Raw genomic sequence first — 26,136 nt, 5'->3', positions numbered from 1 at the left:
CTCTCTCTCTCTCTCCTCCTCCTCTCTCTCTCTCTCTCTCTCTCTCTCTCTCTCTCAGACACACACATACACACGCACAAACATCTCACTGTTTGTCCATGTGTTCTTGCAACTTCACTACAATATATTACATGAACTGAAATCTACACCATATCTGCTCTTTCTCTGAGACACACACACACACACACATATCTCACTGTTTGTCCATGTGGTCTTGCAACTTCACTACAATATATTACATGAACTGAAATCTACACCATATCTGCTCTTTCTCTGAGACAGACACACACACACATCTCACTGTTTGTCCATGTGTTCTTGCAACTTCACTACATTCTATTACATGAAAATGTACTTGATAAAAGAGAATCTGGATTGTAAAATAGGTTGTGTGCGTCTCTCCAGCTATAGAATTACTTGTGCTGTTTATGCCTGCTTATTCTTCAATGTGCTACTGATCTAACTAAGGAACATTAGTTTTGTACGTATGTGCCTATTCTGTTTATGCATGCTTTGCTGCAAGTATGCTACATATTACTGATCATAGGAACATATATCTGTAGGCATTTGCTTCTAATTGGTGCTCGGACTGCAAGTTGAAGACGATAGTTCCTTGTAAGTTGGCTTCCTGGAGCTGTTGCTTTACATCATTGATGTACCTAGTACCTGTACCAAGGACTAACGTAGTTGATACTTCTAGAGATTGTAGGGTTGGCTTGTAGGAGTTCTGCATTGTAAATCTCTAAAAATGGATGTTTACTTGGGATGGTTTGTTAGTGCAAAGAAACACTTGGCCCGATAATGGGTTCACTAAAGGCATATGATTTCACAGTTTCTCACCACTATCCTGTACCTCGTTTGTATCGCTTTCGCTATGCGCTTTACATGAGTTGAATCTGAGGTGATTCGTAATCTGTAATTATGAGGGACTTTACACCATTTCAACTCATGAGATTACTATTTCCTTGATGACCTTAAATCTGAGGTGATTCCTTGTCTGATGCTTTTGACATTGCCCATCATACATAGCATGCAGGGGCATAGAGGCAGCATTTTCGTCTGTGTCGAGTCTGTTTTGACCTTTATGCCTATACTAGTGTGGCTCAATCCTAATCAAGAATGTAAAAGGGAAGAGATTTCCATATCAGAGAAGCCTAAAGAAATCACTTGCTTATGCCAACCAGAGTGTGTAGTGTTATACAGCTGTTAGTATTTTCACGCAACATTTTCCTTGCAAATATTAAGATTGTTTTATTCTAGCAATTGAGAACCTCTACCCTAACTCAAGTCTTACAAATAAGCTTGCCAAAGTCACAAAGAAAACTAGAAAACTAATACAAGCTTTGAACTGCGCGGCTTTGAGGAGTCCATGAAGATTCCAAGATACAAACCACAATATCAGAGGCAATAGCAGCTTTGAGCATATAACCAAAGAAATTCCTGGCAGCTTGTTTCAAATGGTCCATCATAAAATCGACATTGAGTCCCCAACTTATAATGTCACGACATGCATCCCTCCAAATGAGGAAAGTCTCCTCAGACTTTACTTCTTGAACCTCCATGCTATACAAAACACGACCAAGCTCCTTGATCAGAATTTGCTTCTGACGTACACTTTTCCCATTTGCAAACAAGCTGGAGAAACTACCTCCACCATACTTGTCAGCAAACTTAGTAAGCGGAATCACAAACTCCGACGGGACTTTTCCGCCCTCGAAAGAAGACTGATCACCACTCAATGGATGTGCAATGTCATCAATGGTAACACTTGAGTGATCCTCAGCGTCAAAACAAGCAATGAAATTTCTGAGTCGCAACTCCAAATCAACTATCGAGGACCCTTTTTCGGATTTGTCAGAGCCCTTTTCAGATTTGTCTGAGTGGGGTGAGAGAGAACATGATGAAGCATTGCAAGACAAAGCATCTCCACCGAACAAGGTTGAAACAGTACCGGGACTGTTGCCTGATTTGCCTCCTCCAACGTTAAAGCGAGCACTAGGTCTTCTCAAATTTGCAGCTTTAGCTCCACGGTCATGATAAGTTCCCCATAGTTCCGAGCAGATAAGGTCATCAATATTCCTGTTAACCATCTTCCCCATAACTCCCTCAAAATGTTGAGGAAGAGGAGTAGGAGTGCTAACAGAGTAAAAGGGTAATATAGAGATCACTTAGAGGGGATCAGACTGTTGTGAACTAGAACTCAAACAGAACACAGTACTTGAGAATACTCTTTTTGTTTATAAAGTTTCTGGTTTATAAAACCTTTACAAAGAAACTGAAATCAAAAACTGCGGCCGAAGTTATGCACTTCCTAGGAACATGGTATATAGTTGAGGAATAAATCAAATCCTACGACATGTAAATACACCGTACCAAGATCTATGACCCTAAGAAATATGGATTATTAATGGAACGACGAATTCAAACAAGATCTATGACCCTAAGAAATAGATTCTTAGAGATTATTAACGGAAAGACTAATTCAAACAAGCAGATTCCTACTTATTTACCCAAGTATTTTTCTTCAAACAAACTTCAACACAGACCTCCGGCTAACGCTTACACTGAACATCTCCATTCATGACCGTGGAAAGTCTTTAGGGAGATCACTTACCCTATTAGGAGTTGTTAGCAGGCAACTAGCCCTTCCATAATTTTTGTTTAGTTAATTTTTTTTTCTTGAAGGCAGGCTGGGTACCCGCTGGGTAGTATAACTCATGTTATTATTATTAAGAGAAATATCATACAACGAGAGGATCATATTGCCTAAACCTCGTGAGATATTACAATCATCCTCTATAAGAACATCCTGAATAATATCATGAGACTCGTCAACCCAGAACTCATCTAAACTTGATGTTTAGTTTGTTTTGTTCGCAGAGCTTGTTCTTTCAGTTAATGAATCATCGCAGTTCAATTCTAATACTTCCAATATTCTCTTGCTGCCCAGTAAATGTCAAACTCAGTTAATGACACAGGAAAGATGAAACGATTCCATCTAACTGGTACAAGACTACAAGGTGATCGTAGTATTTGTACATGATTTCACTTCATACTAGAATACGACCTGTCGTATTATTATTTCGCAGGCCAAACACGACCAGTCGTTTTCAAACTCGTACCAATAAAAGTCTTTACCGCGCTGCTCTTTGCTTTTCTGTGCGATTTGAGATCCGAGAATGGCAGGTGGAATTGCATCTGGATCGAGCCGTCTCTCTAAGCTTCTCAGGCCCCCATCCACCGACGTCAAGGCCGCAGCCATGTGGGGCGTCGCCGCCGGCACCGGGGCTCTTTGGTTTGTCCAGGTCTCAATTTCTCTCTCAAATAACAAAATTCAACATATTTATTCTGGGTTCGATTTGAAATTTGCGTTATGTATGATTCTGATGCTTGTTCTTTTGGATCATGTGACAGCCCTTTGATTGGTTGAAGAAGACATTTCTGGAGAAGCCAGAGACTCAAGAGCAGTAATTTATGTTTTCACATTGTTTTACTTAACCAATCAGAGAAGGAGATAATCTCTTTCCAATAATTTGCTTGCTTTTGTTGTTGAGGCTTAGAAATGTTGCAAGGACTTCAATTGTTTGTTTTTGAGTTTTCCTTGCAGCGTCTCATATGATTCACTTGCTACATAGTTATCAATGGATCAGTGATTTGGTATTTTTCTTCTCTCTTATGATGTCTGAATTACACATCTACATTGCGAATTACATAATTCATTTTATTTCTACACTTGGATATGGAATGAAATGTAGATAAACAGTCCTGGGTTACCCACGAAATGTATATCCCTCTCTATTTTGTCACGTTATTACAAATAATGTGATATGAATGTATCAACAAGCGCCTGTAGCTCAGTGGATAGAGCGTCTGTTTCCTAAGCAGAAAGTCGAAGGTTCGACCCCTTCCTGGCGCGGTGAAAATGTTAATTTTTGTTAATTTTTTACTTCTGGGTTGGATTCCTATTTTTGCAATGTGTGACACTTTCGGTACCGGCAAGTGTTCAGATTGTGTCTCTGATGAAAGATTGCAAAAACATAGCCAATTATGTCACTCTAAGCCAAACCCCAAATATACAACTCAACAAAATTAGTACACAAATTTACTCCCTGTCAACCACTCTTGAGGATGACCTGGTGACTCCATGGCCCCTTGGTACAACCCTCCTGCATCTATATCTCTACTACACAAACCTCACATCAATACTACCATGAGTGCATGGCCAGTAGTACACAAAAGAAAAAGAAAAAACACCCAAAAAGTTACAGACAACCCAAACCAAAATCACATATGCTCATCTCAAGACGCCAAAACCGGAAACCTCTTGTGTCCCATGCAAGCCTTTCGAAGCCTGTGATAACCGTTCCTATAATGTTCGAGCGAGAAGCACAACTGCCTTATAGCTTCTCTCTTTTCTTCTGCTCCTTCCAAAATCATGACTCTTTGCCTCTGAATCTCCTCCTCAAGTTCCTTTGTTCTTGCTGTCATCTCCTCCACCGTTTTCCTTGCCTCTTCTGCCCCCGAAACCAGTTCCATTTGCTCCTTCTGCAACTGTTGCAGCTGAGTGTCCATCTCATTTATCTTATCATCTCTACAACTAACTTCTGCTTCAAGTGTTACAACTTTTGTACTAAGCTCATCTCCTTCTGCTTTCATAGCCTCAAGGGCTGTATTTAAGTTCCCAACGTGATTGCTTGTTTCAAGGATTTCCGCCTTTAACTGCTCAATTTCGCTAGTAAGTTTCTCCTCCATTTCTGCTTTCCCAGCCTTGATCAATCTGATATCATCCTCCAAAGAACGTCCTCGAGACTCCCAGTCTCTAATCTGCTCCTCCAGTTGCGTCCGTTCTGAATACAGTCTAGATATTTCGGCCTTTACCTGTGACTTCTCTGGGAATATCTTCTCCTCGGCATCAGAAACGGCTATTTTCAAATCCATGACCTCATGATCCCGGTCCGATAAACTAGTTTTTAACCTTGCGATTCGTTCCTGCAGCTTCGTGACCTCTCTTTTCTCTGAGTTAAACTTTGTTCTCCACGTAGCAATGTCCCTGTTAGCAGATTCAAGCTGACCCTGTAACTGATGAATTTTCTCAGAGGCTTTATTACTCTCAAGTTCTTGTCTCAAACTTGCAATCTCTTTCTGTGAATGGTGAAGCCTATTCTTTGTGATTCTCAGCTCTTCCACCAATGCCTCTATCTTGTTATCGGGGTCTTCAACTTCTCCCAATCTCGGTACCTCTGATGCTTCATTTACCTCCATGTCTGGCTCACCCTCATGCCTCTTGACCTCTTTATGTTCTGATGATTCAAAACCAGCCTCAAAGGCATTGCCATTTGGTAATGATTTATACCGTTTGAGCTCAGTGTTCAACCGGGAAATCTGTTCTTTTGAGCCCTGTAATTTTTCATTTGCAATCGTCAGCTCTTGCGCATATTCTGCAATCTTTGCAGAAAATTCCTCGGAATTCTCAGTTTTAGACCTCCTCAAGGCAGTGCCTGCATCTCCTTCCTGCTGCAGCTGGAGCTTCTCTTTCAGTTCACGAAGCTCGATTTCCAAATCAATTATCTTCCTCTGCTGAGGATCAACTCCGTTTGACAACACCCCAGAGTAATTGTTGACTGAAGAATCATCGCCATCAGATTCTAGCTCAGAGTCCGTTAATGAAGGTGATTCTGCACCTTCTTTCTGGTAATTATCCGAGCTGTTTCCAGCGGGGCCTAGGAAAAAATCAAAGCCAGCAGCACGAGGGCCAGATTTACGACGACTCAGACTCAGCCTTTGGGATTGGAGATCAGGAGAGGACCATGAAGATGGCGTTTCTGAACCAACATCAGAAATGCATGAGCTCATGGATTGCAGATCTGAGGTTACATTCTTCCTTAGCTCTCCTGTCACATGATCATAACGTTCGGCTAGAGACCGGTACAAGCGATAAAACTCTTCAACATGAGAAATCAATTCAGGCCTCTTTTGATAATACATTTCAGCCTTTTTTGCAAATGAATCCCCATCTTCTTCAACCAGCTTCAGCATCCGCTTGATGTGCCGGTCCATCTCTGCAGTCAAGGACTGTTTTGTCATTTTCTTGAAAGGCATTTTTGTTGAGAAAATGACTAAAAAAAATCAAATTTTTACAACTTTGACCTAAAACAATCTGAAATCTAAAGAAATTTAAACATGCAAATTTTGGAAAATCAACTTCCTCCACCAATTTGGGCAAATTATGCCTCTACCACCGTTTAGATTAGGAGCAGACGCTAAAATTATACAACAATTTCTCACTACTAACCATTTTAACCTTACCCCCATTTAGAATGTGAAAGAAGAAATCTTATCTGCTACTAACTTAACATCCCATATCTAAGGTTGTAGGCAAAAATATTGTTATTAAAACACAACAGAGTGTCTTCTCAACAACAAAACTTTAAAGAGGAAAAATGGAAAATAGACAGCATTACTCTAATATAGTAAATAGACATCTAACTTGTCCCACATTCTCAAAAAAAACATCTAACTTGTCCCAGACATTTTTAATCACTTAACTGACTCTAAATCAAACATAACTCCCAGTTAGGAGGTATTTAGTTAGGTAAAGTAGGAACTTTTGCAGGTAGCTTATCTCAACTAATAGATGGATACAATTTTTGTGTTTATATTAAGGACACCATTTAGATATATAAACACATAATTTGTTACATTGAAAATCTGTTTCCTATATCTCCACAGTTGATAGTTATTCCTATATGCACTTACAAAGAAAAGACCGAAAGAGGTGTTTGTTGCTCACCCTCGAGATTCTCTGAAAGCCATCTAGAGTTTTTGGGATTGATGTGACTGTCCCACCACCAGGAATGAGCCTTTTTTGATTCCAACCTTTTCATACTCTTATTCGATTGAACCTGGATATAAGAAAGACATGTCACTTAGATGTTTGCAGCTAAGGAGTGAACTGATAATTCAACCCAAGGTTTTGTCATGCTAAATATATGGGGTCAAAATTTGATCAAAACCACAAAAATGACATGTAGAACCCCTACTTTAACATGAATAAACTCATAGTTTTACAATTACATAAATATAAAACGAAGAAAAAGAAAAAGAAGACGTTGTACTCAGTTTCAGAGTTCATATCTTACCAAGGGAGTAGCCATTTGCTAATGTGGTCAGATTTCTGACTTGATACTTTTGATACAACAAAACCCCTGTATCCAATTCCACAAACAAATTAGTTTTTCTAACACATTCATTTGGTTTCACCTTCCCTACAAACTAAATCAAAATGTTAACCAACAACTCAATTATTTCAAATAATTTATATCATTACTACACACATTCATTGCAAATCATCCATCATATCATTTCTAACGTTCATGCTGTAAAGAGTAAAAAAAATCCATCACCATGAATGCCATTGAAGTGTATACCACAACTTTGCCAAAATGTGTTTTGGGCCAAAACTATCCAAGAACATACATACACAAGTCCACAATGTAGAAAGAGCGTGAATGCACGCGCAAAGCAGGGCGGGAATTGAGTGTGTACAACTGTCTGAAGGACAGCTGCTCCACCCTCCATTCCAATGAAGTGAAAAACGTGGTTGATGGAGAGGTGACTCATTATCACAATTCAATTCATTATTAAAAAACCAATAATAACTCAATAATATATGAAAAGTCCATCAATTCACCCCAAAAAAGGAAGAAAATTTACAATCTTGATGCTTCAGCAGAAAATTCCTGTTTCAGAAAACTAGAATTTTGCAGATTTTAACAAGTTGGTTTTATGAGTCTGTGCATAAGAATCTCAGAACTCATCAGAATCCACATAAAGGAGCAATCTTTATGACCAAAATCGAATACCCAGAACGATAAAAACCAAAGAAAGAACAAGAAAACTTACAGAAGGGCCTTTCAGCTTAGCTATTGAAGACCTGAGAGAAACACAGAGAGAGATCCCAGTTGGTGAAGAAAGACAGAAACAGAGGAACTGGGTTTTATTCAAGATGGGAAAGAAATCAAAACAAGACAGATCCTTTAGCCTCGATCTAGAATAGTGTGGAAATGATATAGAATTGAACCAAGTCAAGAAGGCTCTTTCTTGTTTTGTTTTTATATCTGACAAGAAAAAGCTCTAGGATAGTGGAATGTGGATGTCATCTTCCTAAGGACTATTAATTGTCCAAGCTTCACAAAGACAGAAACCATGTGAGAACTGAGAAGAGGCTTTGTCACGTTTGTGTAAATACACTATTTTGATTTGGGGAGATGTCATGCCTGCCGACTGCCGTCCAATATTCATTCGTTTTATTTGAACTATTTGTTTTCTAGTTGACATAGATATATCATATTGTTCATATCCCTACCCACACTGAAATTTCTTCAATATGACGTCACCGGCCAAAGAATTTGCAGTGAGGATGGACAGAACGTATGGTATGTGGATCACCATCACAAATTTAAATTTGTTGGTCCACGGTGATGTGCACCGATCTCTTACTTTTGACTCTAGTTTATATGGTATTTCAAAAGATTTTAAAAAAAAAATATGGTATTTCAAAAGGATTATATATATAGAAATATATTTTTTGATAAAATAAACAACTAATATACTACAACAAATTTACTGTAAAGTCGAACTTACGACTCTTTCAAACATCATATGTCAAAACTGGTAGCATATATGCACAGATAACATCCTCATTACATGATCAATAAAAAATAACCGACGGTAAAATAGTCATAAATACGACACCGTAATCATAACACACCCAAGACACGAAACCTACCAACCACCTAAACCCTCGTACGTTAAATGAATGAAACTTAATGTCTCATAGAAATTTGAAATTGATTAGTGCCGCTACATACCTATATGGTATGTACCAAGTGTTGTGTATGAGTGTTCACTTCGGTTTTGTTCAATCAAGAAACAAACGTTATAGCCAATCGAGTTACATAAATAACTCGAGTATAATGTATCCATACTAGAAAGGACATGAGTTTAACCTAGTCTCCACATCAATCTTAACTTATTCCATTGTACACAAGAGTTCACAACTGATTTCTATCTCTTATTAGGAGACAGTCTGTATATAGTTATAAACTTGGACCAGGATTTCAAAATCAATTACATATATAGTTATGTACGCATTGCTTCATCAAACTGTAGCCTAAGCCTAACAGAACTACACGAGAGAAAAATTCATAAGAAGTGATTGCCTGCTCTGATCGAATAGCTATGGCCGAGGAAGACAAAGTCATCGGCTGTGACTGCATTATTCCAACCAAATCAAGACGTAACTGGTCTGAGCTCCGATTAGAGCTATTAGAGTTGATCTTGAAAAGACTTGCTCTCGTTGACATGGCTCGCTTTGAACTCGTTTCTTTATCCTAGTATGCTGCTGCAAAATCATATATCTCTAGCCCTGTAAATTACAAACCCTTGGTGCCTCAAACTCCATGGCTCCTTCTCCCTCGAGAACGTATCGACGTTGGCCGCTTCTTTAGCCTCTCAGAGAAAACGGTTTACACCATTAGGAACCTGTTTGAAGGCTTTGCTGGTGAACGACAAAGGTGTCTGATCGGTTCCTCATACGGCTGGCTGGTGACGAAGGACGTCGATTACAGAATACACCTTCACAACCCTATCTCTGGGGTTAGAATTATACTCCCACCTCTGGAGTTTTGTATCATCCTCAGAGTTTTCCTATCCTCGGTTCCTTCTTGGAGCAACACCTTTTACGTTGGGGCAATTTATTACATGACGAAAGAAGGTTCAAAAATAGCATTCCATAAGCATGGTGATCATGATGGAAACAACAACACTGCGTGGACTGATTTGGGTAGTGTAGATGGAGCATTTGATAGGATTGTTTCCACAACAGCCTTCTAGTTCAGTTGTCCAACTTGTTTGTGCTAGACTCAGAATCAATTTCAGTTTGGGATTTCCGGAGAACCAATCCCATCAAAACCTGCATGGATTTCCAACCTCCGGAGAGGGAAGTAAGACAACATAGTTATCAACTTTACTTGGTGGAATCACAAGGTGAGCTTTTGTTTGTGGAGAAACTCATGAATCCGATTTTCGGTCAATTCTACTATGATGTTCATAAACTAAACTTCAGTGCCTGCAACAAGGTGGAATGTTTAAAGGTGGAACGTCTGCAGGAGCGGTGTCTGGTTTTGAGTGCATACGAACCAGCAGCATCAACATCATTATCCACCCTGGACTTTCCAGAACTTGAAGCAAACTCCATTTATGTTACCCAAGAAGAAAGTACTCTGCTTCAAGGTAATCATCAGCTGTATTCAAAAGTAGAAGCATACAATCTGGAAAATAAAGGTTTCAAGACTATTTTTACATCCGAAGTGTATAGGCGCGGTACTTTACATTCACCACTCCTTTGGATTGTTCCAAATCCATGTAAGGTTTAGGACGAACATGTTAATTGCTGATCATATATATCGCCACTATATATTGTAACAAAATTTCCTATGACGTGTTTTAAATTCGAGATGTTCAAATGGGACACAACGGGGGAGAACATACAGTAGATGAAAGAGTGAAACTCCTGCTCACCATGTTCTCCAAAATAACATGATATCAGATTGCTGTGGAATTGAAATTAAGGTCCCTCAATAAATCATTATGTGTGTGTTCTGTGATCATTGCATCTAGTTTAACTTCAAGAAAAGGGGGATCAATAATCTACTGAACATTACTCAAAATTCAAATCTTCAAGCAAACAATCAAATGCACCAATACAGAAAGCAGTCCCTAAAAAAATTAAAATAAACTAACAATAGAACCCAACAAATGGAACTAATTTGACTCTGAAACCACTCATGAATGATAAGACCAACTATCTTGTATCACAAAAGCAAGTGTGGTTAGCATCCAACCACTCAAACCGGAAGCAAAACAGAACCGCCGCCAATAATCACGTCAGAACCAGGCACAAAATAATTGTTGTTCATCAGATATAATGAGCAAAGGTCATTTCCACCGGAACAGAAGGTCCAATGTTCAGTATGGTAACATTTCTAGCCAAAACATCACTTAAGAACTAATAAAATAATGTTATCTAAAATAAAAACCAGAGGTCAAACAGATTAAGCTTGAATAAACATTGAATTGCTCCGAGACAGCACCAATCAGGATAACAACGACCTGGAAGAATATCTTGCTCTACAATTGGCACTGGCAAAAGTTGCCAAAATTGTCTTACAGTTTCGTGCTTAACCATTTTCCTTATGTATAACAACATCCCGACTCCCGAGCTCAAAGATTATTTCCTACAACTGGTCACCAATGGCTAACTTTGTTTTACATTTCTTCCTATCAGACTTATCAGCACAAGTAGGGCTGTTCTTAGCTCCCATAAGTTGAACTTTTGGGTGCAATGTTCCATGGATCTTTACCAAAGGCACACAATATAGCTCACTATCACAAACTGAACTTTAACTATAATAGATTTCTGCTATAGTTCCATGAAGTAAGTGCACAAACACGCTAAAGAAATTTGCAGGGCAGTGTTTCACTTCATATACTAAGACACCTATTGTAAGAATCACTTCACTCCTTGGAGGTTCAGTATCACATTCCAGTCACTCTTTCTTGGTTGATACTATTTCTTCAACTGCATCATTTGCAATCAAAATTACATAAAATCGTACAACACATGGAGCTAAACTACATATTCTCTGGATTGTTTACAGATATTCAAGATCCATTTGATTACTTTCCTAGCTTATGAAATCCAATCTCATCTCATGTATACCCAACCCAATAATAGTCAAAGCCAGAAATCTAACCTGACCAGTTGCAACTCACAAATGCATTCAATATACTAAACCTATTTACAGTGAGATCCTCTCAAGCTAATGCTACTAACATGACAACAAAAACCAATCTATCTCAAAATGTCTGACACATATCTTCATTGAAACAAAATGGTGGAGGGAAGATCAAGACTGTGGTGTTGGCTCAGGTTACAGGGACCTAGAGTTTGTCTAAAACACTACAAACTTAACACATTCAGAGAAATGTTCTATCCATATGTAATACCAAAATACATATAACATAATAATGATAGTGGATATAAAATAATGATTCATACATGCAGTATGTGAGACAGAGATTCCAACTGCATCAAAATATCTTAGAGAACTCTAAGAAGGTTTGAGAGATACATGATAAAAATTAAAAACATACCAGGAATGAGATTGATTTCAGCATGTTGGTTTCACAGGGTGTCATTGGTTTACATAATCGGTTGCTGATAATATCATTACTGATGAAATCAGGAATCTCACTCGGTGTCATCCCAAAAACCTCTACTGCATCTCAAAATATTTGTTTCTACATGCCAGTGCGTGCGAATGGGGAAACTAAAGTTTCTACATAAGTAACTGCTTCAGACACACAATGCTCGGTAAGATTCCTACATCGGTTTTCCTTTGGATAGTAAAATGTCAAGAATCTCAAGAAGCTACCTGTATGATGAGGTATAGCACACACTACGATCAAAGTTACACCGTCATTAGAAATGCATAAAGGTGTCCAGATTATATGATGTCGATGATGATCTCCAGATACATGCAGAACCTCTTTTGGGATTTTGATGACTTCATTCCAGGACTTCTCGACTCCAGCTTCCTTCATCACCCACATCATATATTCTGACCCAGGTCCCCTTGAGTATAAGGCTAAAGAATTTCTAAATTTTCCTGCACTTGCAACTAAATGATTCCTTCTGTCAATAGGATTATTAGGATAATATGGGGATGGAATCTCATGAAATTTCTCCTCGGTTAAGTCAAATGACACTAACTTGTAAGAATCCACCTCAGCCTCCCATGGCTCTTCTTGTACCCAATGTAGAGCACCGTTTACTAAACAGCCATACCCAAGCAGCGCTAAACCATGGTACTGAAGCTTCCTCCATGAACCCGTTTTTACTGTATAAACAAGTATACAATTTTTATAACTCGCTAGGTAACGGAAATCACCGACTATTACCTTGTAATCATCAGTTGCGGAATCATAACCGAATCCATAATAGTCTGGGGAGGAGGGGAAGAGGTCCTTCGTATGAAGTTTTGGTAAGACTTTGGATTCTCTAGTGCAAGGATTCCATAACATAATAACCGGAAGACACCATTTAAATCGTAGACATATCAAGCCATTGCAACTACCAACGATATGAATCTCATCAAATTTCAGACCATTAATTACCGGAAAATAGAGCTCTCTGCTGGGAACAGGACCATCATCATCCCTGAATAATGCTTCGGAGTCTATGGACCGGAAAGTGGAGACATCCTTAACAAAAACAGAGTAGGAGCAGCTGTTGTTGACGCGGCTGAGGTGTTCTTTGATGAAATAAGGATCGGAGATCAGGGTCCGCCATGCTTTGCATACACAACGGAACCGGAGCAGAGATTTGGGCGGCAGCCGTGAGAGGATGTCGAAGATGACGGCGTCCAAATCAAGAACAGGAGACTCGGAGCTGGGTCCGGTGCCGGAGAGAACCAGTCGTTGTTGCAGCCGAGTGGAGAGAACGTCCGACATCAGAGATTCAGAGAAGTGGGATTGCGAATTGGGTAAGTGGTAAGAAGCCAGTGGAGTAGGGTTTCACTCTTGTACACCACTTTTATTTCTCTAGGGATATTTACCTCACTCCAAAATTATTATTATTTTTTTTTGTGTTTATTTATTTATATAATTAGAAAATGAGAATGTGAATTACAATTTAGAGAGTGTGAATTTTACATCCCTAGGTTTATGTGTGATAGCTTATCGGGATGTTCTTCCGGTACTAGTTTTGTCGCTTTCGACCGCAACATCTTGATCATTTTGGTTTTTGGAGGATGCCTTGGAATTTGAATTGATAATGGCGTTTTCTCAAGGCACAACATGCATAATTTTAGCGTATGTGGGAATTTAAACGTTAAGTTATCGATCTTCATAAATTATGTCTTTTGAGTACAATTTATATCGCAACTTGTCCTGAAACTTGTCATTTTCCAATAACTTCCTTTTTCTTTACCTACCAACCCCAAAATAACTTGTCATTTTTCACCTTCTAATCCTTAGTATTTTGTTCATAGAACGGTGTTGTATTCTATAAGTCTATGACTTGTATGTCTTCAACGCGAGACATAATATGAGATTGGACATGATGAATGAGATCGAGCAACATTAAGATGTGTATTACAAATCTCTTCCCTATGTAACATTTAGATAAGAGAAGAACTAATGGAAGAGCACACAACAAGAAATTAAAATAGTTTTTGTGTGAACATGATCACTGTCCATAATACAATTGCTAAACATATAGTGCATGACGTGAGGTTGAAAACATTTTATGTGACCAGTTGTAAACTTTTTGTTTGACAAGCCTCTTTATATATCCCTCCTCGATCTTGTCCACTCATATCTAATTTTGATCTTAGCTGATTTACAAAAGTATACCAACCCCATCTCTCAAATGTATCGATGTCTTTATCTCCCTAGGCTTGAGCTCGATCTAGATTGGCAATTGTTGGCAATTGAGTGAAATGCCATTGTTGGTTGTTTTTTTTTTTGTTTTTTTTTGTTTTTGTATGAAGGGTCTTGGGAAATTTTAATTTTATGTCTCATATTTACACGAATATGAGACATAGTACAATTATGTGAACCTGCATTTTGACTCATTTTAAGTCTCATATTCACTTCACAATAGAATAGTTTTTATGTGAACCTGATCATTGTCCATAATACAATTATCAAACATATAGTGCATGACACGAGTTAGAAAACATTATGTGTGACAAGCCTCTTTATATATCCATCTTCTTGTCCACTCACATCTAACTACGATCTTAGCTTACCTACAAAAGTATACCAACCCCATCTCTCGTATGTATGGATCACCTTGAGCTCTAGATTAGCAATCAGAGTGCAAGTGTGACAACTACATGAAATGCCATTGTTGGGCTTTTTTATTGGAATGAGGGGTTTTGGGAAATTTTAATTTTATGTCTCATATTCACATCACGAATATGACAAATTAACACGTGTCTACAAAATAGTAACAACTACGAATGTGAGTCGGTGACATTTTAATGCTAAAGTTGGAATTGGTGCTCGGAATGCAAATATGTTAGCCAGATGAAATGTCATTGTTTGTTTTCATTATTGTAATCGGAAATTTCAAATCAAATGTCTCATAATATTAGAATTGGTGCTCAGAATACAAGTATGTTAGCTAGATAAAATGTGTTGCTTTCATTATTGTAAGAGGGGTTCTAATTTCATCTCCAAATCTACTGAATACAACTCCTTTCATTTTGTAAGATTTTATTTTCTATTTTACCCTCTTTCAAGAAATTCAAACTACAAACTCTAGTACACATGAAATTGACATTGACCGTTTGTTTCAATCAAACCTATATCTCAAAAAAATTAAAAGCGAAATACCAGTCCACAGTTGGGCTGGGCTTGACAGATCTGGGAAATCGAAATGGCAATGAACTCATAAACACTAAAAACAGAGAAAGGGAGAGAAAGCATCAATCTTTGCCGCTCTCGAATCTCAACTTCGAAATCCAAACACACCCATTATCTCCCAAACAAGGTTTCACCAAATCGACCCAAGAGTTTCTCGACAACCTCATCACCGCCGCGCAAAATTTCCACCTAACCGGAATCCGGTAACCCTCTTTAACCGTGATTTTGCCTTAAATACTTCAAATTGGGGCTTTTCGATTATAATGAGACTTCAAAAGTTCACAATTTGTCAAAAGTTACAAGCTTTTTGCATGATTTTGATTTTCAGATTAAAATACTCAAGCGATTGCAAATAGAGATATCTTTAGATTTGATGAGACTGAGAGATAGGCAAGACAAGGTTGAGATAATGGTGGTCTTATTTGGGCCTTCTAAAGGAAGCCCATTTCAAGGAGCCAACACCCTTTCGAAGGGACAAGTTGATTTCTTGGGGGGTTTGTTAGTAGAGCTAGGATTCGAAATGGGGTTAATTGTAGGTTGAGTTTCAAAACTGCAGTGAAGAGATTGATGGTCTTCTGAGTGAGTTTGTGGCCGGGATGAAGCACAGGAGTGATGTTTGTGGATGTTTCAGAATGTGCAGTTTCTGTAGCCAAGGTGCGTTATAGGGTACTGTCAGCAATTGGTTGTCTTGCATTGTGATTCCAGTGGATCTCAGTGCATGGACGTCGCGGTTCTTACTAGTCCTTTTCATTAGGTATTTTTCGTTTTGCATTGATTGATGTCAATGGTGGTGTGGATTGTTTTGTCTGTTGATTTAGTTTTCAATTTGGTGAGAACCGTGTGCACTCATGGATTTTTGAATGGTTGTCACTGGTCAGGCGGTAATTTCATAAAGATTAAGGTTGAAATTCATGAGAGATGTCTCCCTGAATGCTTAATGATGATACTAGAGTGGTGTTCAGGTGCTCATTTAACATAACAATAATGTCTTGATTCATGGGATGGATTTCTGCCTAATGATTGTGCCTATTTGCTTTGAAGACATTAAAGGCTGTTAATACTACATTAGTAAATTACGGAAGTAGTGTGGTGAATAAGTTATACAATACTTGCAGTTTCCTTTGAATTGGCTAGGGCTACTGCATCTCATTGAGTATGAGTGTTATTTTTGTTGTGGCTATCACGTAAGTTTTTACATTTTAACGAGTAATGTCAGCCATATTATTAGGCATGCTGCACACTCTATTGTGGCAACTGTGTTGTCTTAGCACCAAGTATGATATTGCAGACATAAACATACTCTGGCCTTGAGTGTTTCCTTGTTGAAAGTTACTGGTATTGTGACTATTGTCAATCAGTGTCTTACTGTCTAGTGAATCAGATTGCTTTTCCTGAGCATACAGTGCATTTGGCATGATGATGAAAAATGCTAATGTGGTTGTTGCTTCATTGGGTCAGTCTATTTCAGGACTTGGAATGCAAGTTGGTTCAGGTAGAGTTGGGCACTGCTTGAGCACTTTTGGGCAAATTGTCTGCCAACTTCCCAGAAACACCAAACTCTCGCTTCTTGGTCTTCACCAAATGCCCAAATCATCAAATGAACATGTCAGTCACAGAGCTCGTTCCGTGCCATTAGGCGTTTACATTGATTTGGGACAGGTAAAAAAAGTTTGGGAGCGTTATGCATGGATTTTGTGCATTATACATTGCATGGAATTTCAGTTTAGGTGACTTGTAAAGTTGTAATATACTGTAATGTCTGATTACTCCAGATAGGTTATAGGCGGTTTCTTCTTAATTCAGGCGCATCATCTCATTGTAGTTGGTAGATGTTTTCCTTTCATACATTTATCATTTATGCAGTCGTTTCCTACAACAAGAAATATATTGAAACCAATATGTTATTTAACGATATCATTTGTAAAGTCTTCGAAATCATAGAACACCTATTTATGAAAATAAAAATGGTGTCCCTCTCTTGGAAGCTTATTCTTCCGGCTCTTCCAAGTCTAGATTAGTTGTGTTTTAGGTTTCTTGTACTTGCCTTGAGGCTCCCATGTCATAAAAAAATAATAATAATAAAAAATAAAAAAAATGGTATGTTAGCCCTATAGAGTCGCTTATGATAGCCCAGCTTTTAAGATTATGCGAGCTATATATTACCTTGTACACTTACAGTCTACCATGTATGATAAGAGCCGTTAACCCTTGAATTTCTTATAACAAGGTTCACACTTTTCGGATTTCTTATAACATTCACACTTTTCCGGCTATTGCTCTAATTCGTGCCACATAGTTTCCCTTTATGAATGTAATCTTAGGGTCCCTTTATATGCCCAGTTCCCGGATTGTTTCAGTATGTGCTGCTTCAATAATTCTCAAATAAAAGAACTTCCTCGCAGCATTTGCTTCTCAGATATACTGAAGCCTTGTTCTTCTCCTTCAATCAAATTGCCATAACTTTTTAGGCCTTCGGTAACTAATTCTTCAGATCCAGCTGAGGCATAATCTTTTAGAGAAATCAAGCTTTGAGTATAGCTGAATATGTTTGTATAGCCATCGCATTCGCGTTGCCTGATTACACGATTTGCATCATTACGTCTTAGGTCCAAAAAGAGTGTAGTATTTCTAGCAAAGCCTTCTTTGTAAAATATGCCATGCTCCCATTCACCACAGCTAGCATACATGAATCCGAACTCAGGTTGTGTTTCAAGCTTTTCGATTTCCATGGTGTAATCTAGCGTCCACTGTTTATTTTCATAGTCTTTCAACACCCATATACTAATGCTCATATTCATACCTCCTGGTCTCGACAAACTAGCATCCAAGATAGCCATAGATCCTCTCAGGGTAAGCAAGTGAAAGTAATGTGGGTGCTTGGCCGAGCTATGTAAGGTAGGATGAGGAATCTGATAGAACTCTTCTTTCTTGAAGTCAAAAGATAGTATGTGGCTAGTTCCTTCATAATGTTCATATAGTTTCATCTTGTAATTCGAACCAATGGAACCATCAATCAACCAATGCATGTCTCCATATGCACATACATGCCTCTTATTATTTAAACCCAACGGAGGAACGGAGGAAATCTCCCGCCATGACCTTGTGCCCAAGACAAGAACTTCTGCTACTTGGCGGTTCCATGTAACATGAAGAATTTTGTGAGTGTTGGCTGTGCTATCGAATCCAATGCCATACCAATCACCACATGCGAAGTTACTATGCTGTGTGATCGGACTCCTAGGAAGCCTCAGAACTTCTCCTCCCCTGAGAGGATTGAGTAAGAAGCAATCTTGGTGCAATCCATCCTTCAAGAAAAACAAGTTGCAGTAAACAAAATGGACGTGGTAAACAGCCCTTTCGGACTGGTCTGAGGACGAAACCCTAACTGCATATTTCCCTTTTGTCAAGGTGCCTGTAGTGCCATCGTATTTCAGGGATTGCAAGGCAAGAAATCCTTCGGAACGGTTAGATGGTCGAGCAAAAAACATGAGCCTGGGTACTTGATGATGATCATCAGCAACTGGGTTGGTAACAGTAGTTAAACGAGCCGTGTGCAGTGAAATGAAAAAGTGGTCGTCAACTATGTGTAACAAGGCCTTAGAGACACATCGGATGCAACAGAGTGAAGAAACTGGCAGCCGAGAAAGGATGTGGAACACGATTTCCTCGGGTAGTTCCATCAGCTGCCTTCTCATTCTCTTGGTCGTCTTCATGGGTAGATCGATGCCTTCTGAAAGATCAAAACATACAGCCCTCGATTCTTTTCTTATAATCCAATTCTCCATTCAAACGAGTTCACAAATCCGCTTCAGAATGGGACTCCGGGTGATCGAGTCTGTTTGATTCGGAAAAGGAATCCTAATCTCGAGATCTTAAAATTATGTGAACTTAATATCATAATGCTATCTGAAGTTCTTATCCCAACCTAACATCAGTAACTTTCTAAAAGTCATTAACTGTTAATTTGATTAACATCCGTTATATTCTATAAATTTTATGGGTATTTCTGTCCTAGCACTTATTTCTGTTTAAATTTTTATTTTTATTTTTACATCTGGCCTAAAACAAGGAAATTAAAATAAATGTCCAAATTCACAGACCAATTGATAAAGATAGCTAAACATTAAATTTAGTTATGGGTGCGTCTATTATCACCCCACAAACAAATTTGTTCACCTCACACGTTGTTGATTTATTGAAAGACCAATATACTCTGATGTAAAATTACAGTAAGAGACAATAAGTTGTTACAAATTACAAATTTTTTTTTTTTAAATCTTTTTTTTTTTTGGTATAAACATGTAGTTCATAAACCTTAACCCATAATTTATCATATTCGGTCGTTTTATAAAGTCTGAAGACGCTATCATTCAACCTAAACATAAGGTGAACTGTTTGTATTTTTTTTTTATTATTGATGTTTTGTCTATCCCTTTACTCATTATTTCTCATGCGATTTTGTATGTAAATTTTCATATATAGTCGCTCACTTATATTCGATTTTTTTTTTTAATCGGCGTCGGAACTTTTTCCAAGTAGAGATACATTTACAAACATTGGGCATCTTGACATCGACATATACCAATGAGTTAAGTTTGAGAGTTTTTTTTTATTCTTTAATTGAGATTTATACTTTAATGTGATTTTTTTGTTCAGTTGGTGATTACACTTACCCAAATGATATTAATGTTATGGTTTTATTCAATTTCTTTTTGTTGTTGGAATTCAATGGCTATTGGAAGAGTCTAATATTGTGTGTATTGCAATTTACAAATGGGTGAATAATTAAATTCAAAATTAAAAAATATATATGTGGGGTGAGAAGAGATCAAATGTAGGGTGAACAAAGCAAATCTGAAATATAAAAAATATATGTAGGGTGAGAAAAAGATGTAGGGTGAACATAGCAGAATTAAGGAAATGATATTTTAGGTATTGTAAATGGATAAACAAAGTAGACTTACAATTAAAAATATACTAGCTTTTATATCCGCGATACTCGCATGTCGAAAACGTTTTCAATTGGGTTTTTTTTTTTCTCATTTGTAATTTTTTTTTCATTGTATGAAGTTAGTGGGTAGTGGGGACTGGGGAGTTTTTGACAGTTATAACTCTCACCCATTGTAGTTATGTTTTTCCCACTTTTCTCTCCTCACTTTTCTTCTTTTTTATTTATCTTTTTTTTTATTTTGTTTTTTTATCTCTTTACTGTAATACCTTCGTATTTGGTTGTAAGGGTAATGTGATAGCTAGGCAAAATCGGCAATTCACATTTTGGTGAATTTGTTGAACGCCCGGTTTTATTGTAGTAGAGATAAGAGAACGTGGGATGAGCAAAGTAGTTTATAACTTTATGGAGTGAAAATAGATGCATCCTTTAGTTATTCATTTTAAGAGTTAAAATTTAAAAGGAAAAAAGCAAAAGTGCTCTCTTTTGTAAAAATAAAAATAAAAGGAGGAATTATAAAATTTTGATATAGGGTAGGTAATAGGGGGTTCTAGTGTTAAATTAATTTGTAGAGTGTCTTAGTAAATCAAAAATGTATGTCTGGCTTCAAATATGCAAAACAAAAATGAATCAGACATTTAATGAGTTAGTTTATATACAAGGAAGTTGCTCGAATAGAAATAATAATGATCACTACACATGTTGGTGACATTTAGAGAGCTCTAAGTTAGTTTTTTGTTTTTTTTAGAGTTTATATGGAATCTTGAATGCTGACGTGGCAACATAAATTGGTCGTTGGGTGATGATGTCATCAAGAGGATGATAATGGCCTGAGCAAGGTGGTTAGTAATTTAGTTATGTCGCTTTTGTGTATAGTGCTACGTGCGGAGGCTTTGTAAAATTGTGGTGATGTAGGATTTTCCAGGGGAACCTACCTTATTGACCAAGGAAAGGGGAACCTACCATTTTCTGCATCTCTTAAACATCTGTCTAAAGATCATGCAAAAAGAAAGTAACTGAAAAAATAACCAGGTATATTCTTCATAAGTAAATCTTTTGGGAAAAGGGATTTTGAATTTCTTACTTGATCTTCAAGAAAAGGATACTCGGTTATTCTGAATAGGGTACAACATGACAATCTCCTTTCATATGAAAATTCAAACCATTAACTGTGCACTCTGACTTAAATTCTAGGCATTCATTAACGAGTCTTCTACAACAAACTATACAGGAGCTCTACTATGTCTTAAGAGGTCATGTTCAAACAAATGCAAATGAAGAAAGACCCTACACTTGCAATATAGACCCCTCCTGCTCTCTGCATTGCCATACTTCCTATGTCAGCAGTGTACAGCAGGAACAAACAAACTGTGGGTTTCATAAAATCCCCCTCCTAACTCAAGAGTTGTATGATGAAAAGAAACTTGGTATGAGAGAAGAGCCAAAAAGACTACAGGGCTAAAGAAAGTATGAAAATGTTGGTGACGCATGTTTCAGATTATTTAATCTGCTGTCCCTACATTTCTAAGTCTTCCTTCTTCATCAAGCTGATTTGCTCCAGAGTGCCGTTAACTTCAGATCCAAGGGCGGCCACAGCTTCATTGAAGGAGACATCCTCCAGCCTCTGCATTGCTTGTCCAATTGTTTCCCTTTGCTGCATGTGCGGTGCAATGTTCAGTGATGCGCAGGAAACCTTAATGCGTTCCTGTTTTAACCAAAGAGGTAATGTCAATGGCATGTCCAGGCATATCGCACGATACCTTTGAATAATTTTCAATAAGAACACGAGTGGTAAGTCTACTTACAACAAACTCCAGCTCTTCTTTACTCTCCATCTCCGGTTCTTTTTCATCCTCTGTATCCACCTCTTCATTCTCCATTGCATTTTCCTGAACCATTGTAATTTTATAGAAACATCTTAAATTCCAAATATTGAAAAGTAAAAGAGAAAACAGTAACCAAGGTTTAATAATCGTAACACAGAATACAGAAAGAAAGCAATGGCATTCAAATTTCAAATTTCAGAAAGTAAAGGAAATATGCAAACAACCAAACTCGAGGAGTTATACCTGATGTGTGGGATGAATATCACGATGCTGAGTGAGCCACATTGTTACTTTCGAGATGAAGCTGAGATTCTTGTACTCATCAAGAATATAAGATACATCCGCAGATGCTTCTACAAATATGTTCTCGGAGCTCGTATCTTTCAAGTTATTCTGCAACATTTACATATTGTTTAAAAACCCACAGTTATTCTGCAGTAGTGCTACATAAAGGAACCAATTATCTATAAGATTAACCAAAATGAACAGAAAACAGACAAATAGGCTACCCAAACACAAATTCCAATCAATCAGACAGTTTTTTCAAATAAAGATTGAAGCTTTAAATAAAAACAAACAATGGAAAACCCAAATCTGGTAACCTTGAGACTGAACAATAAGCCTAATCCATAATCTAAATCACACAGACCTAAAGAAAACTTCATCAAGACTCAAACTTTTCAAGAAGTTAAACCCAAACGACAAAGTGGCAGTAACCGAATTGTTCAGAATCCTAAAGAAACTAGCACAAAGTATCAGGAATTCAAATAAAGACTGAAGCTTTATGCTAACAATCAATGGAAAACCCAAATTTAGTAACTTAGAGAGTGATCCACTGAGCCTAATGCTCATAATCGATCATAATCACACCCAAACCACAGAATACTAGTAACCCTATAGTTCATAATCCCAATTAGAAAACCTCAAGAACTTCAAAAAGAACCAAAATTGCCAAGAAATTAAACCCAATCCACAAAATGGTAGTATCTAGTAACCTATTGTTTATAATCTTAAGGAAACTAGCAAAAAAAAGTTTGAAACGTGTGAAGGAAGTTAACCTCGGGAGCTTCCGCCATTGCTGACGTCTTTAGAGCAGAGACTGAAACACTGAAATGGAGGAGAGAAATTCAGAGAGAAAAGGGAGAAAGAATCTTGGAAGCTGAAAAGACATGAAGCAGGGTAATCACAAATGGGGAAGCTTTTGGAACTTATAGTTTGTTAGGCGCGTGATGTATCTCTCGCAAGTCGCACATTTTATCGAGCACCCAATATGAAGCATGCTACTCACAAATGGGGAAGCACTTGTTAGGCGCGTGATGTATCGCTTGCGAACTCAGTCGCGCATTTTATCGAACACCTTATACGCATATGCGATCTCCACCGGTACTTACGATCACGACGTCGTCGTTCTGCATCTTTCTTTCTGAGGACAATCACACAATTAACCCTGGCCATCACTTCGCTTATGGCTGCAGCCATGGTAGAGAATTGGGAGCTTGAGATGATGGGATACCCAGAACAACAAAGGGTTTTAGTCCCCAGCAGGGTTTATCTGATTTATTGCAGACTTGCTTTGGTTTCAGTTCTACCGTATCAAGTGTCAACATATAAATTCGACTTGAGCCCAACCTATGGGCCCTGCCGCTCTGCCATTTGGACTCTATCGGGTCAAGCTGGATTGAGGTGGCAAATGGGCTGTTAAGCACGGACACGGCACGTTTAAAAGTAGCCCGGTACGGTCCAAGCCCGTTAACGGCCCGGCCCGGCCCAAGCACGTTATTTTAATGGGTCGGGCTGGGCCTAGAAAAATGAGCCTATGGGCACGGCCCGGCCCGAGCCCGTTATAGGCCCGGTCCAAACATGATAATTTGAGGCCCACGGCCCGGCCTGCTATAAAATATATATTTTTTTCTATTTTTAATACGAAGATAACATATTTATAAATAATAAACTTAGTTTTGAGTGTGAATAATATACTTATATACTAATAATTATTTATTTGAGTATGAATTTGCATTCTCCTAGACTCATAAGAAGTTTTTGCCTAAAAATTTATTAATTGTGAACAATAAGCATTTATCACTTATTTCTTTAGTTTGTTAACAAAGAAAATAATGATCGATAAATTGTGTGAATTAGTTTTGGTTTATAATCGTATCATGTATAATTAAAAGTTGAGATTATGAGAGTAGAAGCGGTGGTATAGGACATTCACCTTGACCATTTTCAATTTTCGGCACGAAACGGGCCCGACATGGCCCTTTCATGGGCCCGGCCCGAGCACGGCCCACTATGTTATGGGCTTAGGCCGTGGGTCGGGCTGGGCCTTACATTTGAGTAAATTGGCCAGCCTAAGCCCGAGCCCGTTAAGAAGTGGCCCGTCGTGGGCCGGCCCAAACACGGCCCAAAACCCGATTAGACGGGCCGGGCCGACCCGTTTGCCACCTCTAAGCTGGATCTTTCACAGCGTCATTTCACGTGTTTGGCACCTGAGGCGAGCTTAACGGGAAACTGGAAAATAAGTGACAAAAGAAATACAAAAGCAAATAGTGTCGTCGCCCATTTACCATATGGTCTAATGGCATCTGTCTGGTTGTAATTTTAAACTTCTAGTTAGGGCTTTTAGTTAGGGTTAATATGTCTCCTCTTTTGAGCGAGGGTTGTGGTGTCTTGGTTTTGTTGGTATGTTACTTCGGTGGCGTCATACCTGGGGATTATGGGTGGTTATTTCGGTTTTATCTGGTTCTCAACATGAGAGTGAATTGTCTTTGCAGGTGGTCTGGTGTTTTTTGGACATGGTGTTGAAGAAGGGTGATTGGCTTGGTTTAATGTTGGTGGTAAGGTTATATTGTTACTCTTAGGATTGGGTAGCTCATTATGAGCGTAAAATTAGGTTAGGGTTGGGCCCATTTGTCTCATGGATGTTGTTTTTGACGACGGACCCATAACTATGGAACTTGGTAGGAAAATATGTTATAATGTAGTCATCATAACCGGTCGTTCCAATGCGTAGTAATTTTTTTGATTGAATATTTCTCTAAAAAAAAAAAACACTAAGTCGAGTTTGGTCGATTTTTGGTCTTTCAAGCTTATGAAACTAATGTTGATTGATGAGGCGCGAGTTTTACTGTAATAATAATTTCATACACGGGCTTCAACAAAAACTGGAGTACGATTATCAAACGAAGTAAAAATGTGGAAAGTGCCAACGAGGTTTGGCTCAGTTGGCAAGGGCGGGTTTGTGGTGGAGACCCCATCCAAGTTTGATCTCTGCTACCAACATGCCTTGTTGGTTCGCGATCTGTAATTCTCCTGTGAACATCCATACATGGAGGCTGGTGTGACAGGTACGTGTCCACTGTCAGTTCTTCAGGGTTGAGGTTACAGGTTTGCCCTGGCGATGGTGATGTAGCGTAACCAAACTCTCACCTAAACTTTTTGTAACCAAAAAAAAATGTGGAAAGTGTTATTTTAACATACGGTAGTTAGGACCGTACAAAACTTCAGCTATTTAAATCAAAAGATTAATTACAAAACACCATCCGAACTATGACGTTATTTTCATTTTCGTAGCTAACTATCAAAAACCTGCATTTTGATACCCGAAGTTTCATTCCGTTAGCATTTTGTTACCCTGATCACTAAGACCGTTAAATTTTGAGGGCATTTTTGTCATTTCAATAAATGTATCATTTTAACAAAATAATTTATTTTTTTGAGATAATCAAATACAAATAGAACAATTTACTTTAGCAAAAATATTCAAAAAAAAAAACTTCAAAATTAAATATTTATTATTGCAACAATAGTGAAAAAAGTTAGTAGAACTCTTGTATGTATATATATTTTTGGAGTTGCATGTTAAGC

The 26,136-nt window shown here is 38.1% G+C and overlaps 6 protein-coding genes and 2 non-coding genes across 9 annotated transcripts in view; 4 read left to right on the top strand and 4 right to left on the bottom strand.

The window, feature by feature from the left end:
- Positions 1-942, top strand: part of LOC101293860 (DEAD-box ATP-dependent RNA helicase 52A-like) — a 6,341-nt gene extending 5,399 nt beyond the window's left edge. The window contains exon 15 of the mRNA XM_004294676.1: positions 564-942. The gene's annotated coding sequence lies outside the window, so the exon portion shown is untranslated. The remainder of the gene's footprint in view (positions 1-563) is intronic.
- A 2,217-nt stretch (positions 943-3,159) lies between these two features.
- On the top strand, positions 3,160-3,729 carry LOC101293566 (ubiquinol-cytochrome c reductase complex 6.7 kDa protein-like). The gene is made up of 2 exons (XM_004294675.1): positions 3,160-3,305; positions 3,415-3,729. Exons 1-2 carry the CDS (start codon positions 3,180-3,182, stop codon positions 3,469-3,471), a joined length of 183 nt encoding a protein of 60 aa, XP_004294723.1. The 5' UTR covers positions 3,160-3,179; the 3' UTR covers positions 3,472-3,729.
- Positions 3,730-3,843: 114 nt separating this feature from the next.
- On the top strand, positions 3,844-3,916 carry TRNAR-CCU. The gene has a single exon. It is a non-coding gene; the product is annotated as a tRNA-Arg (tRNA).
- Positions 3,917-4,051: 135 nt separating this feature from the next.
- LOC101293276 lies at positions 4,052-8,086 on the bottom strand. The gene is made up of 4 exons (XM_004294674.1): positions 7,903-8,086; positions 7,140-7,205; positions 6,791-6,902; positions 4,052-6,059 (listed from the first exon to the last, which is right to left on the bottom strand). Exons 2-4 carry the CDS (start codon positions 7,152-7,154, stop codon positions 4,300-4,302), a joined length of 1,887 nt encoding a protein of 628 aa, XP_004294722.1. The 5' UTR covers positions 7,155-7,205; positions 7,903-8,086; the 3' UTR covers positions 4,052-4,299.
- A 4,156-nt stretch (positions 8,087-12,242) lies between these two features.
- On the bottom strand, positions 12,243-13,626 carry LOC101292978 (F-box/kelch-repeat protein At3g06240-like). The gene is made up of 2 exons (XM_004294673.1): positions 12,498-13,626; positions 12,243-12,413 (listed from the first exon to the last, which is right to left on the bottom strand). The coding sequence occupies exons 1-2, from the start codon at positions 13,573-13,575 to the stop codon at positions 12,364-12,366; spliced, it is 1,128 nt and encodes a 375-aa protein (XP_004294721.1). The 5' UTR covers positions 13,576-13,626; the 3' UTR covers positions 12,243-12,363.
- A 1,947-nt stretch (positions 13,627-15,573) lies between these two features.
- LOC101292679 lies at positions 15,574-17,405 on the top strand. 2 transcript variants are annotated; one of them, XR_184280.1, is made up of 3 exons: positions 15,606-15,698; positions 15,824-16,149; positions 16,954-17,051. It is a non-coding gene; the product is annotated as an uncharacterized LOC101292679 (transcript). The 2 variants fall into 2 exon arrangements; XR_184279.1 differs by lacking the exon at positions 15,824-16,149 and having other exon boundaries at positions 15,574-15,698; positions 16,954-17,405.
- A 468-nt stretch (positions 17,406-17,873) lies between these two features.
- LOC101301475 (putative F-box protein At1g30920-like) lies at positions 17,874-19,280 on the bottom strand. Its single transcript, XM_004295965.1, has one exon. It carries the CDS (start codon positions 19,278-19,280, stop codon positions 17,874-17,876), a length of 1,407 nt encoding a protein of 468 aa, XP_004296013.1.
- A 2,679-nt stretch (positions 19,281-21,959) lies between these two features.
- The window catches only part of LOC101301181 (F-box/LRR-repeat protein 20-like), a 10,438-nt gene continuing 6,261 nt past the window's right edge, over positions 21,960-26,136 (bottom strand). Inside the window, exons 2-3 of the mRNA XM_004295964.1 lie at positions 22,249-22,262; positions 21,960-22,203 (exon numbers count right to left, since the gene is read on the bottom strand). Of these exons, the coding sequence (XP_004296012.1) occupies positions 21,960-22,203; positions 22,249-22,262 (258 nt within the window). The remainder of the gene's footprint in view (positions 22,204-22,248; positions 22,263-26,136) is intronic.

Source organism: Fragaria vesca, linkage group LG3, assembly GCF_000184155.1.
Source record: "Fragaria vesca subsp. vesca linkage group LG3, FraVesHawaii_1.0, whole genome shotgun sequence".
Classification (NCBI taxonomy): Eukaryota; Viridiplantae; Streptophyta; class Magnoliopsida; order Rosales; family Rosaceae; genus Fragaria; species Fragaria vesca.
This window is presented reverse-complemented; position numbering and strand designations above follow the sequence as displayed.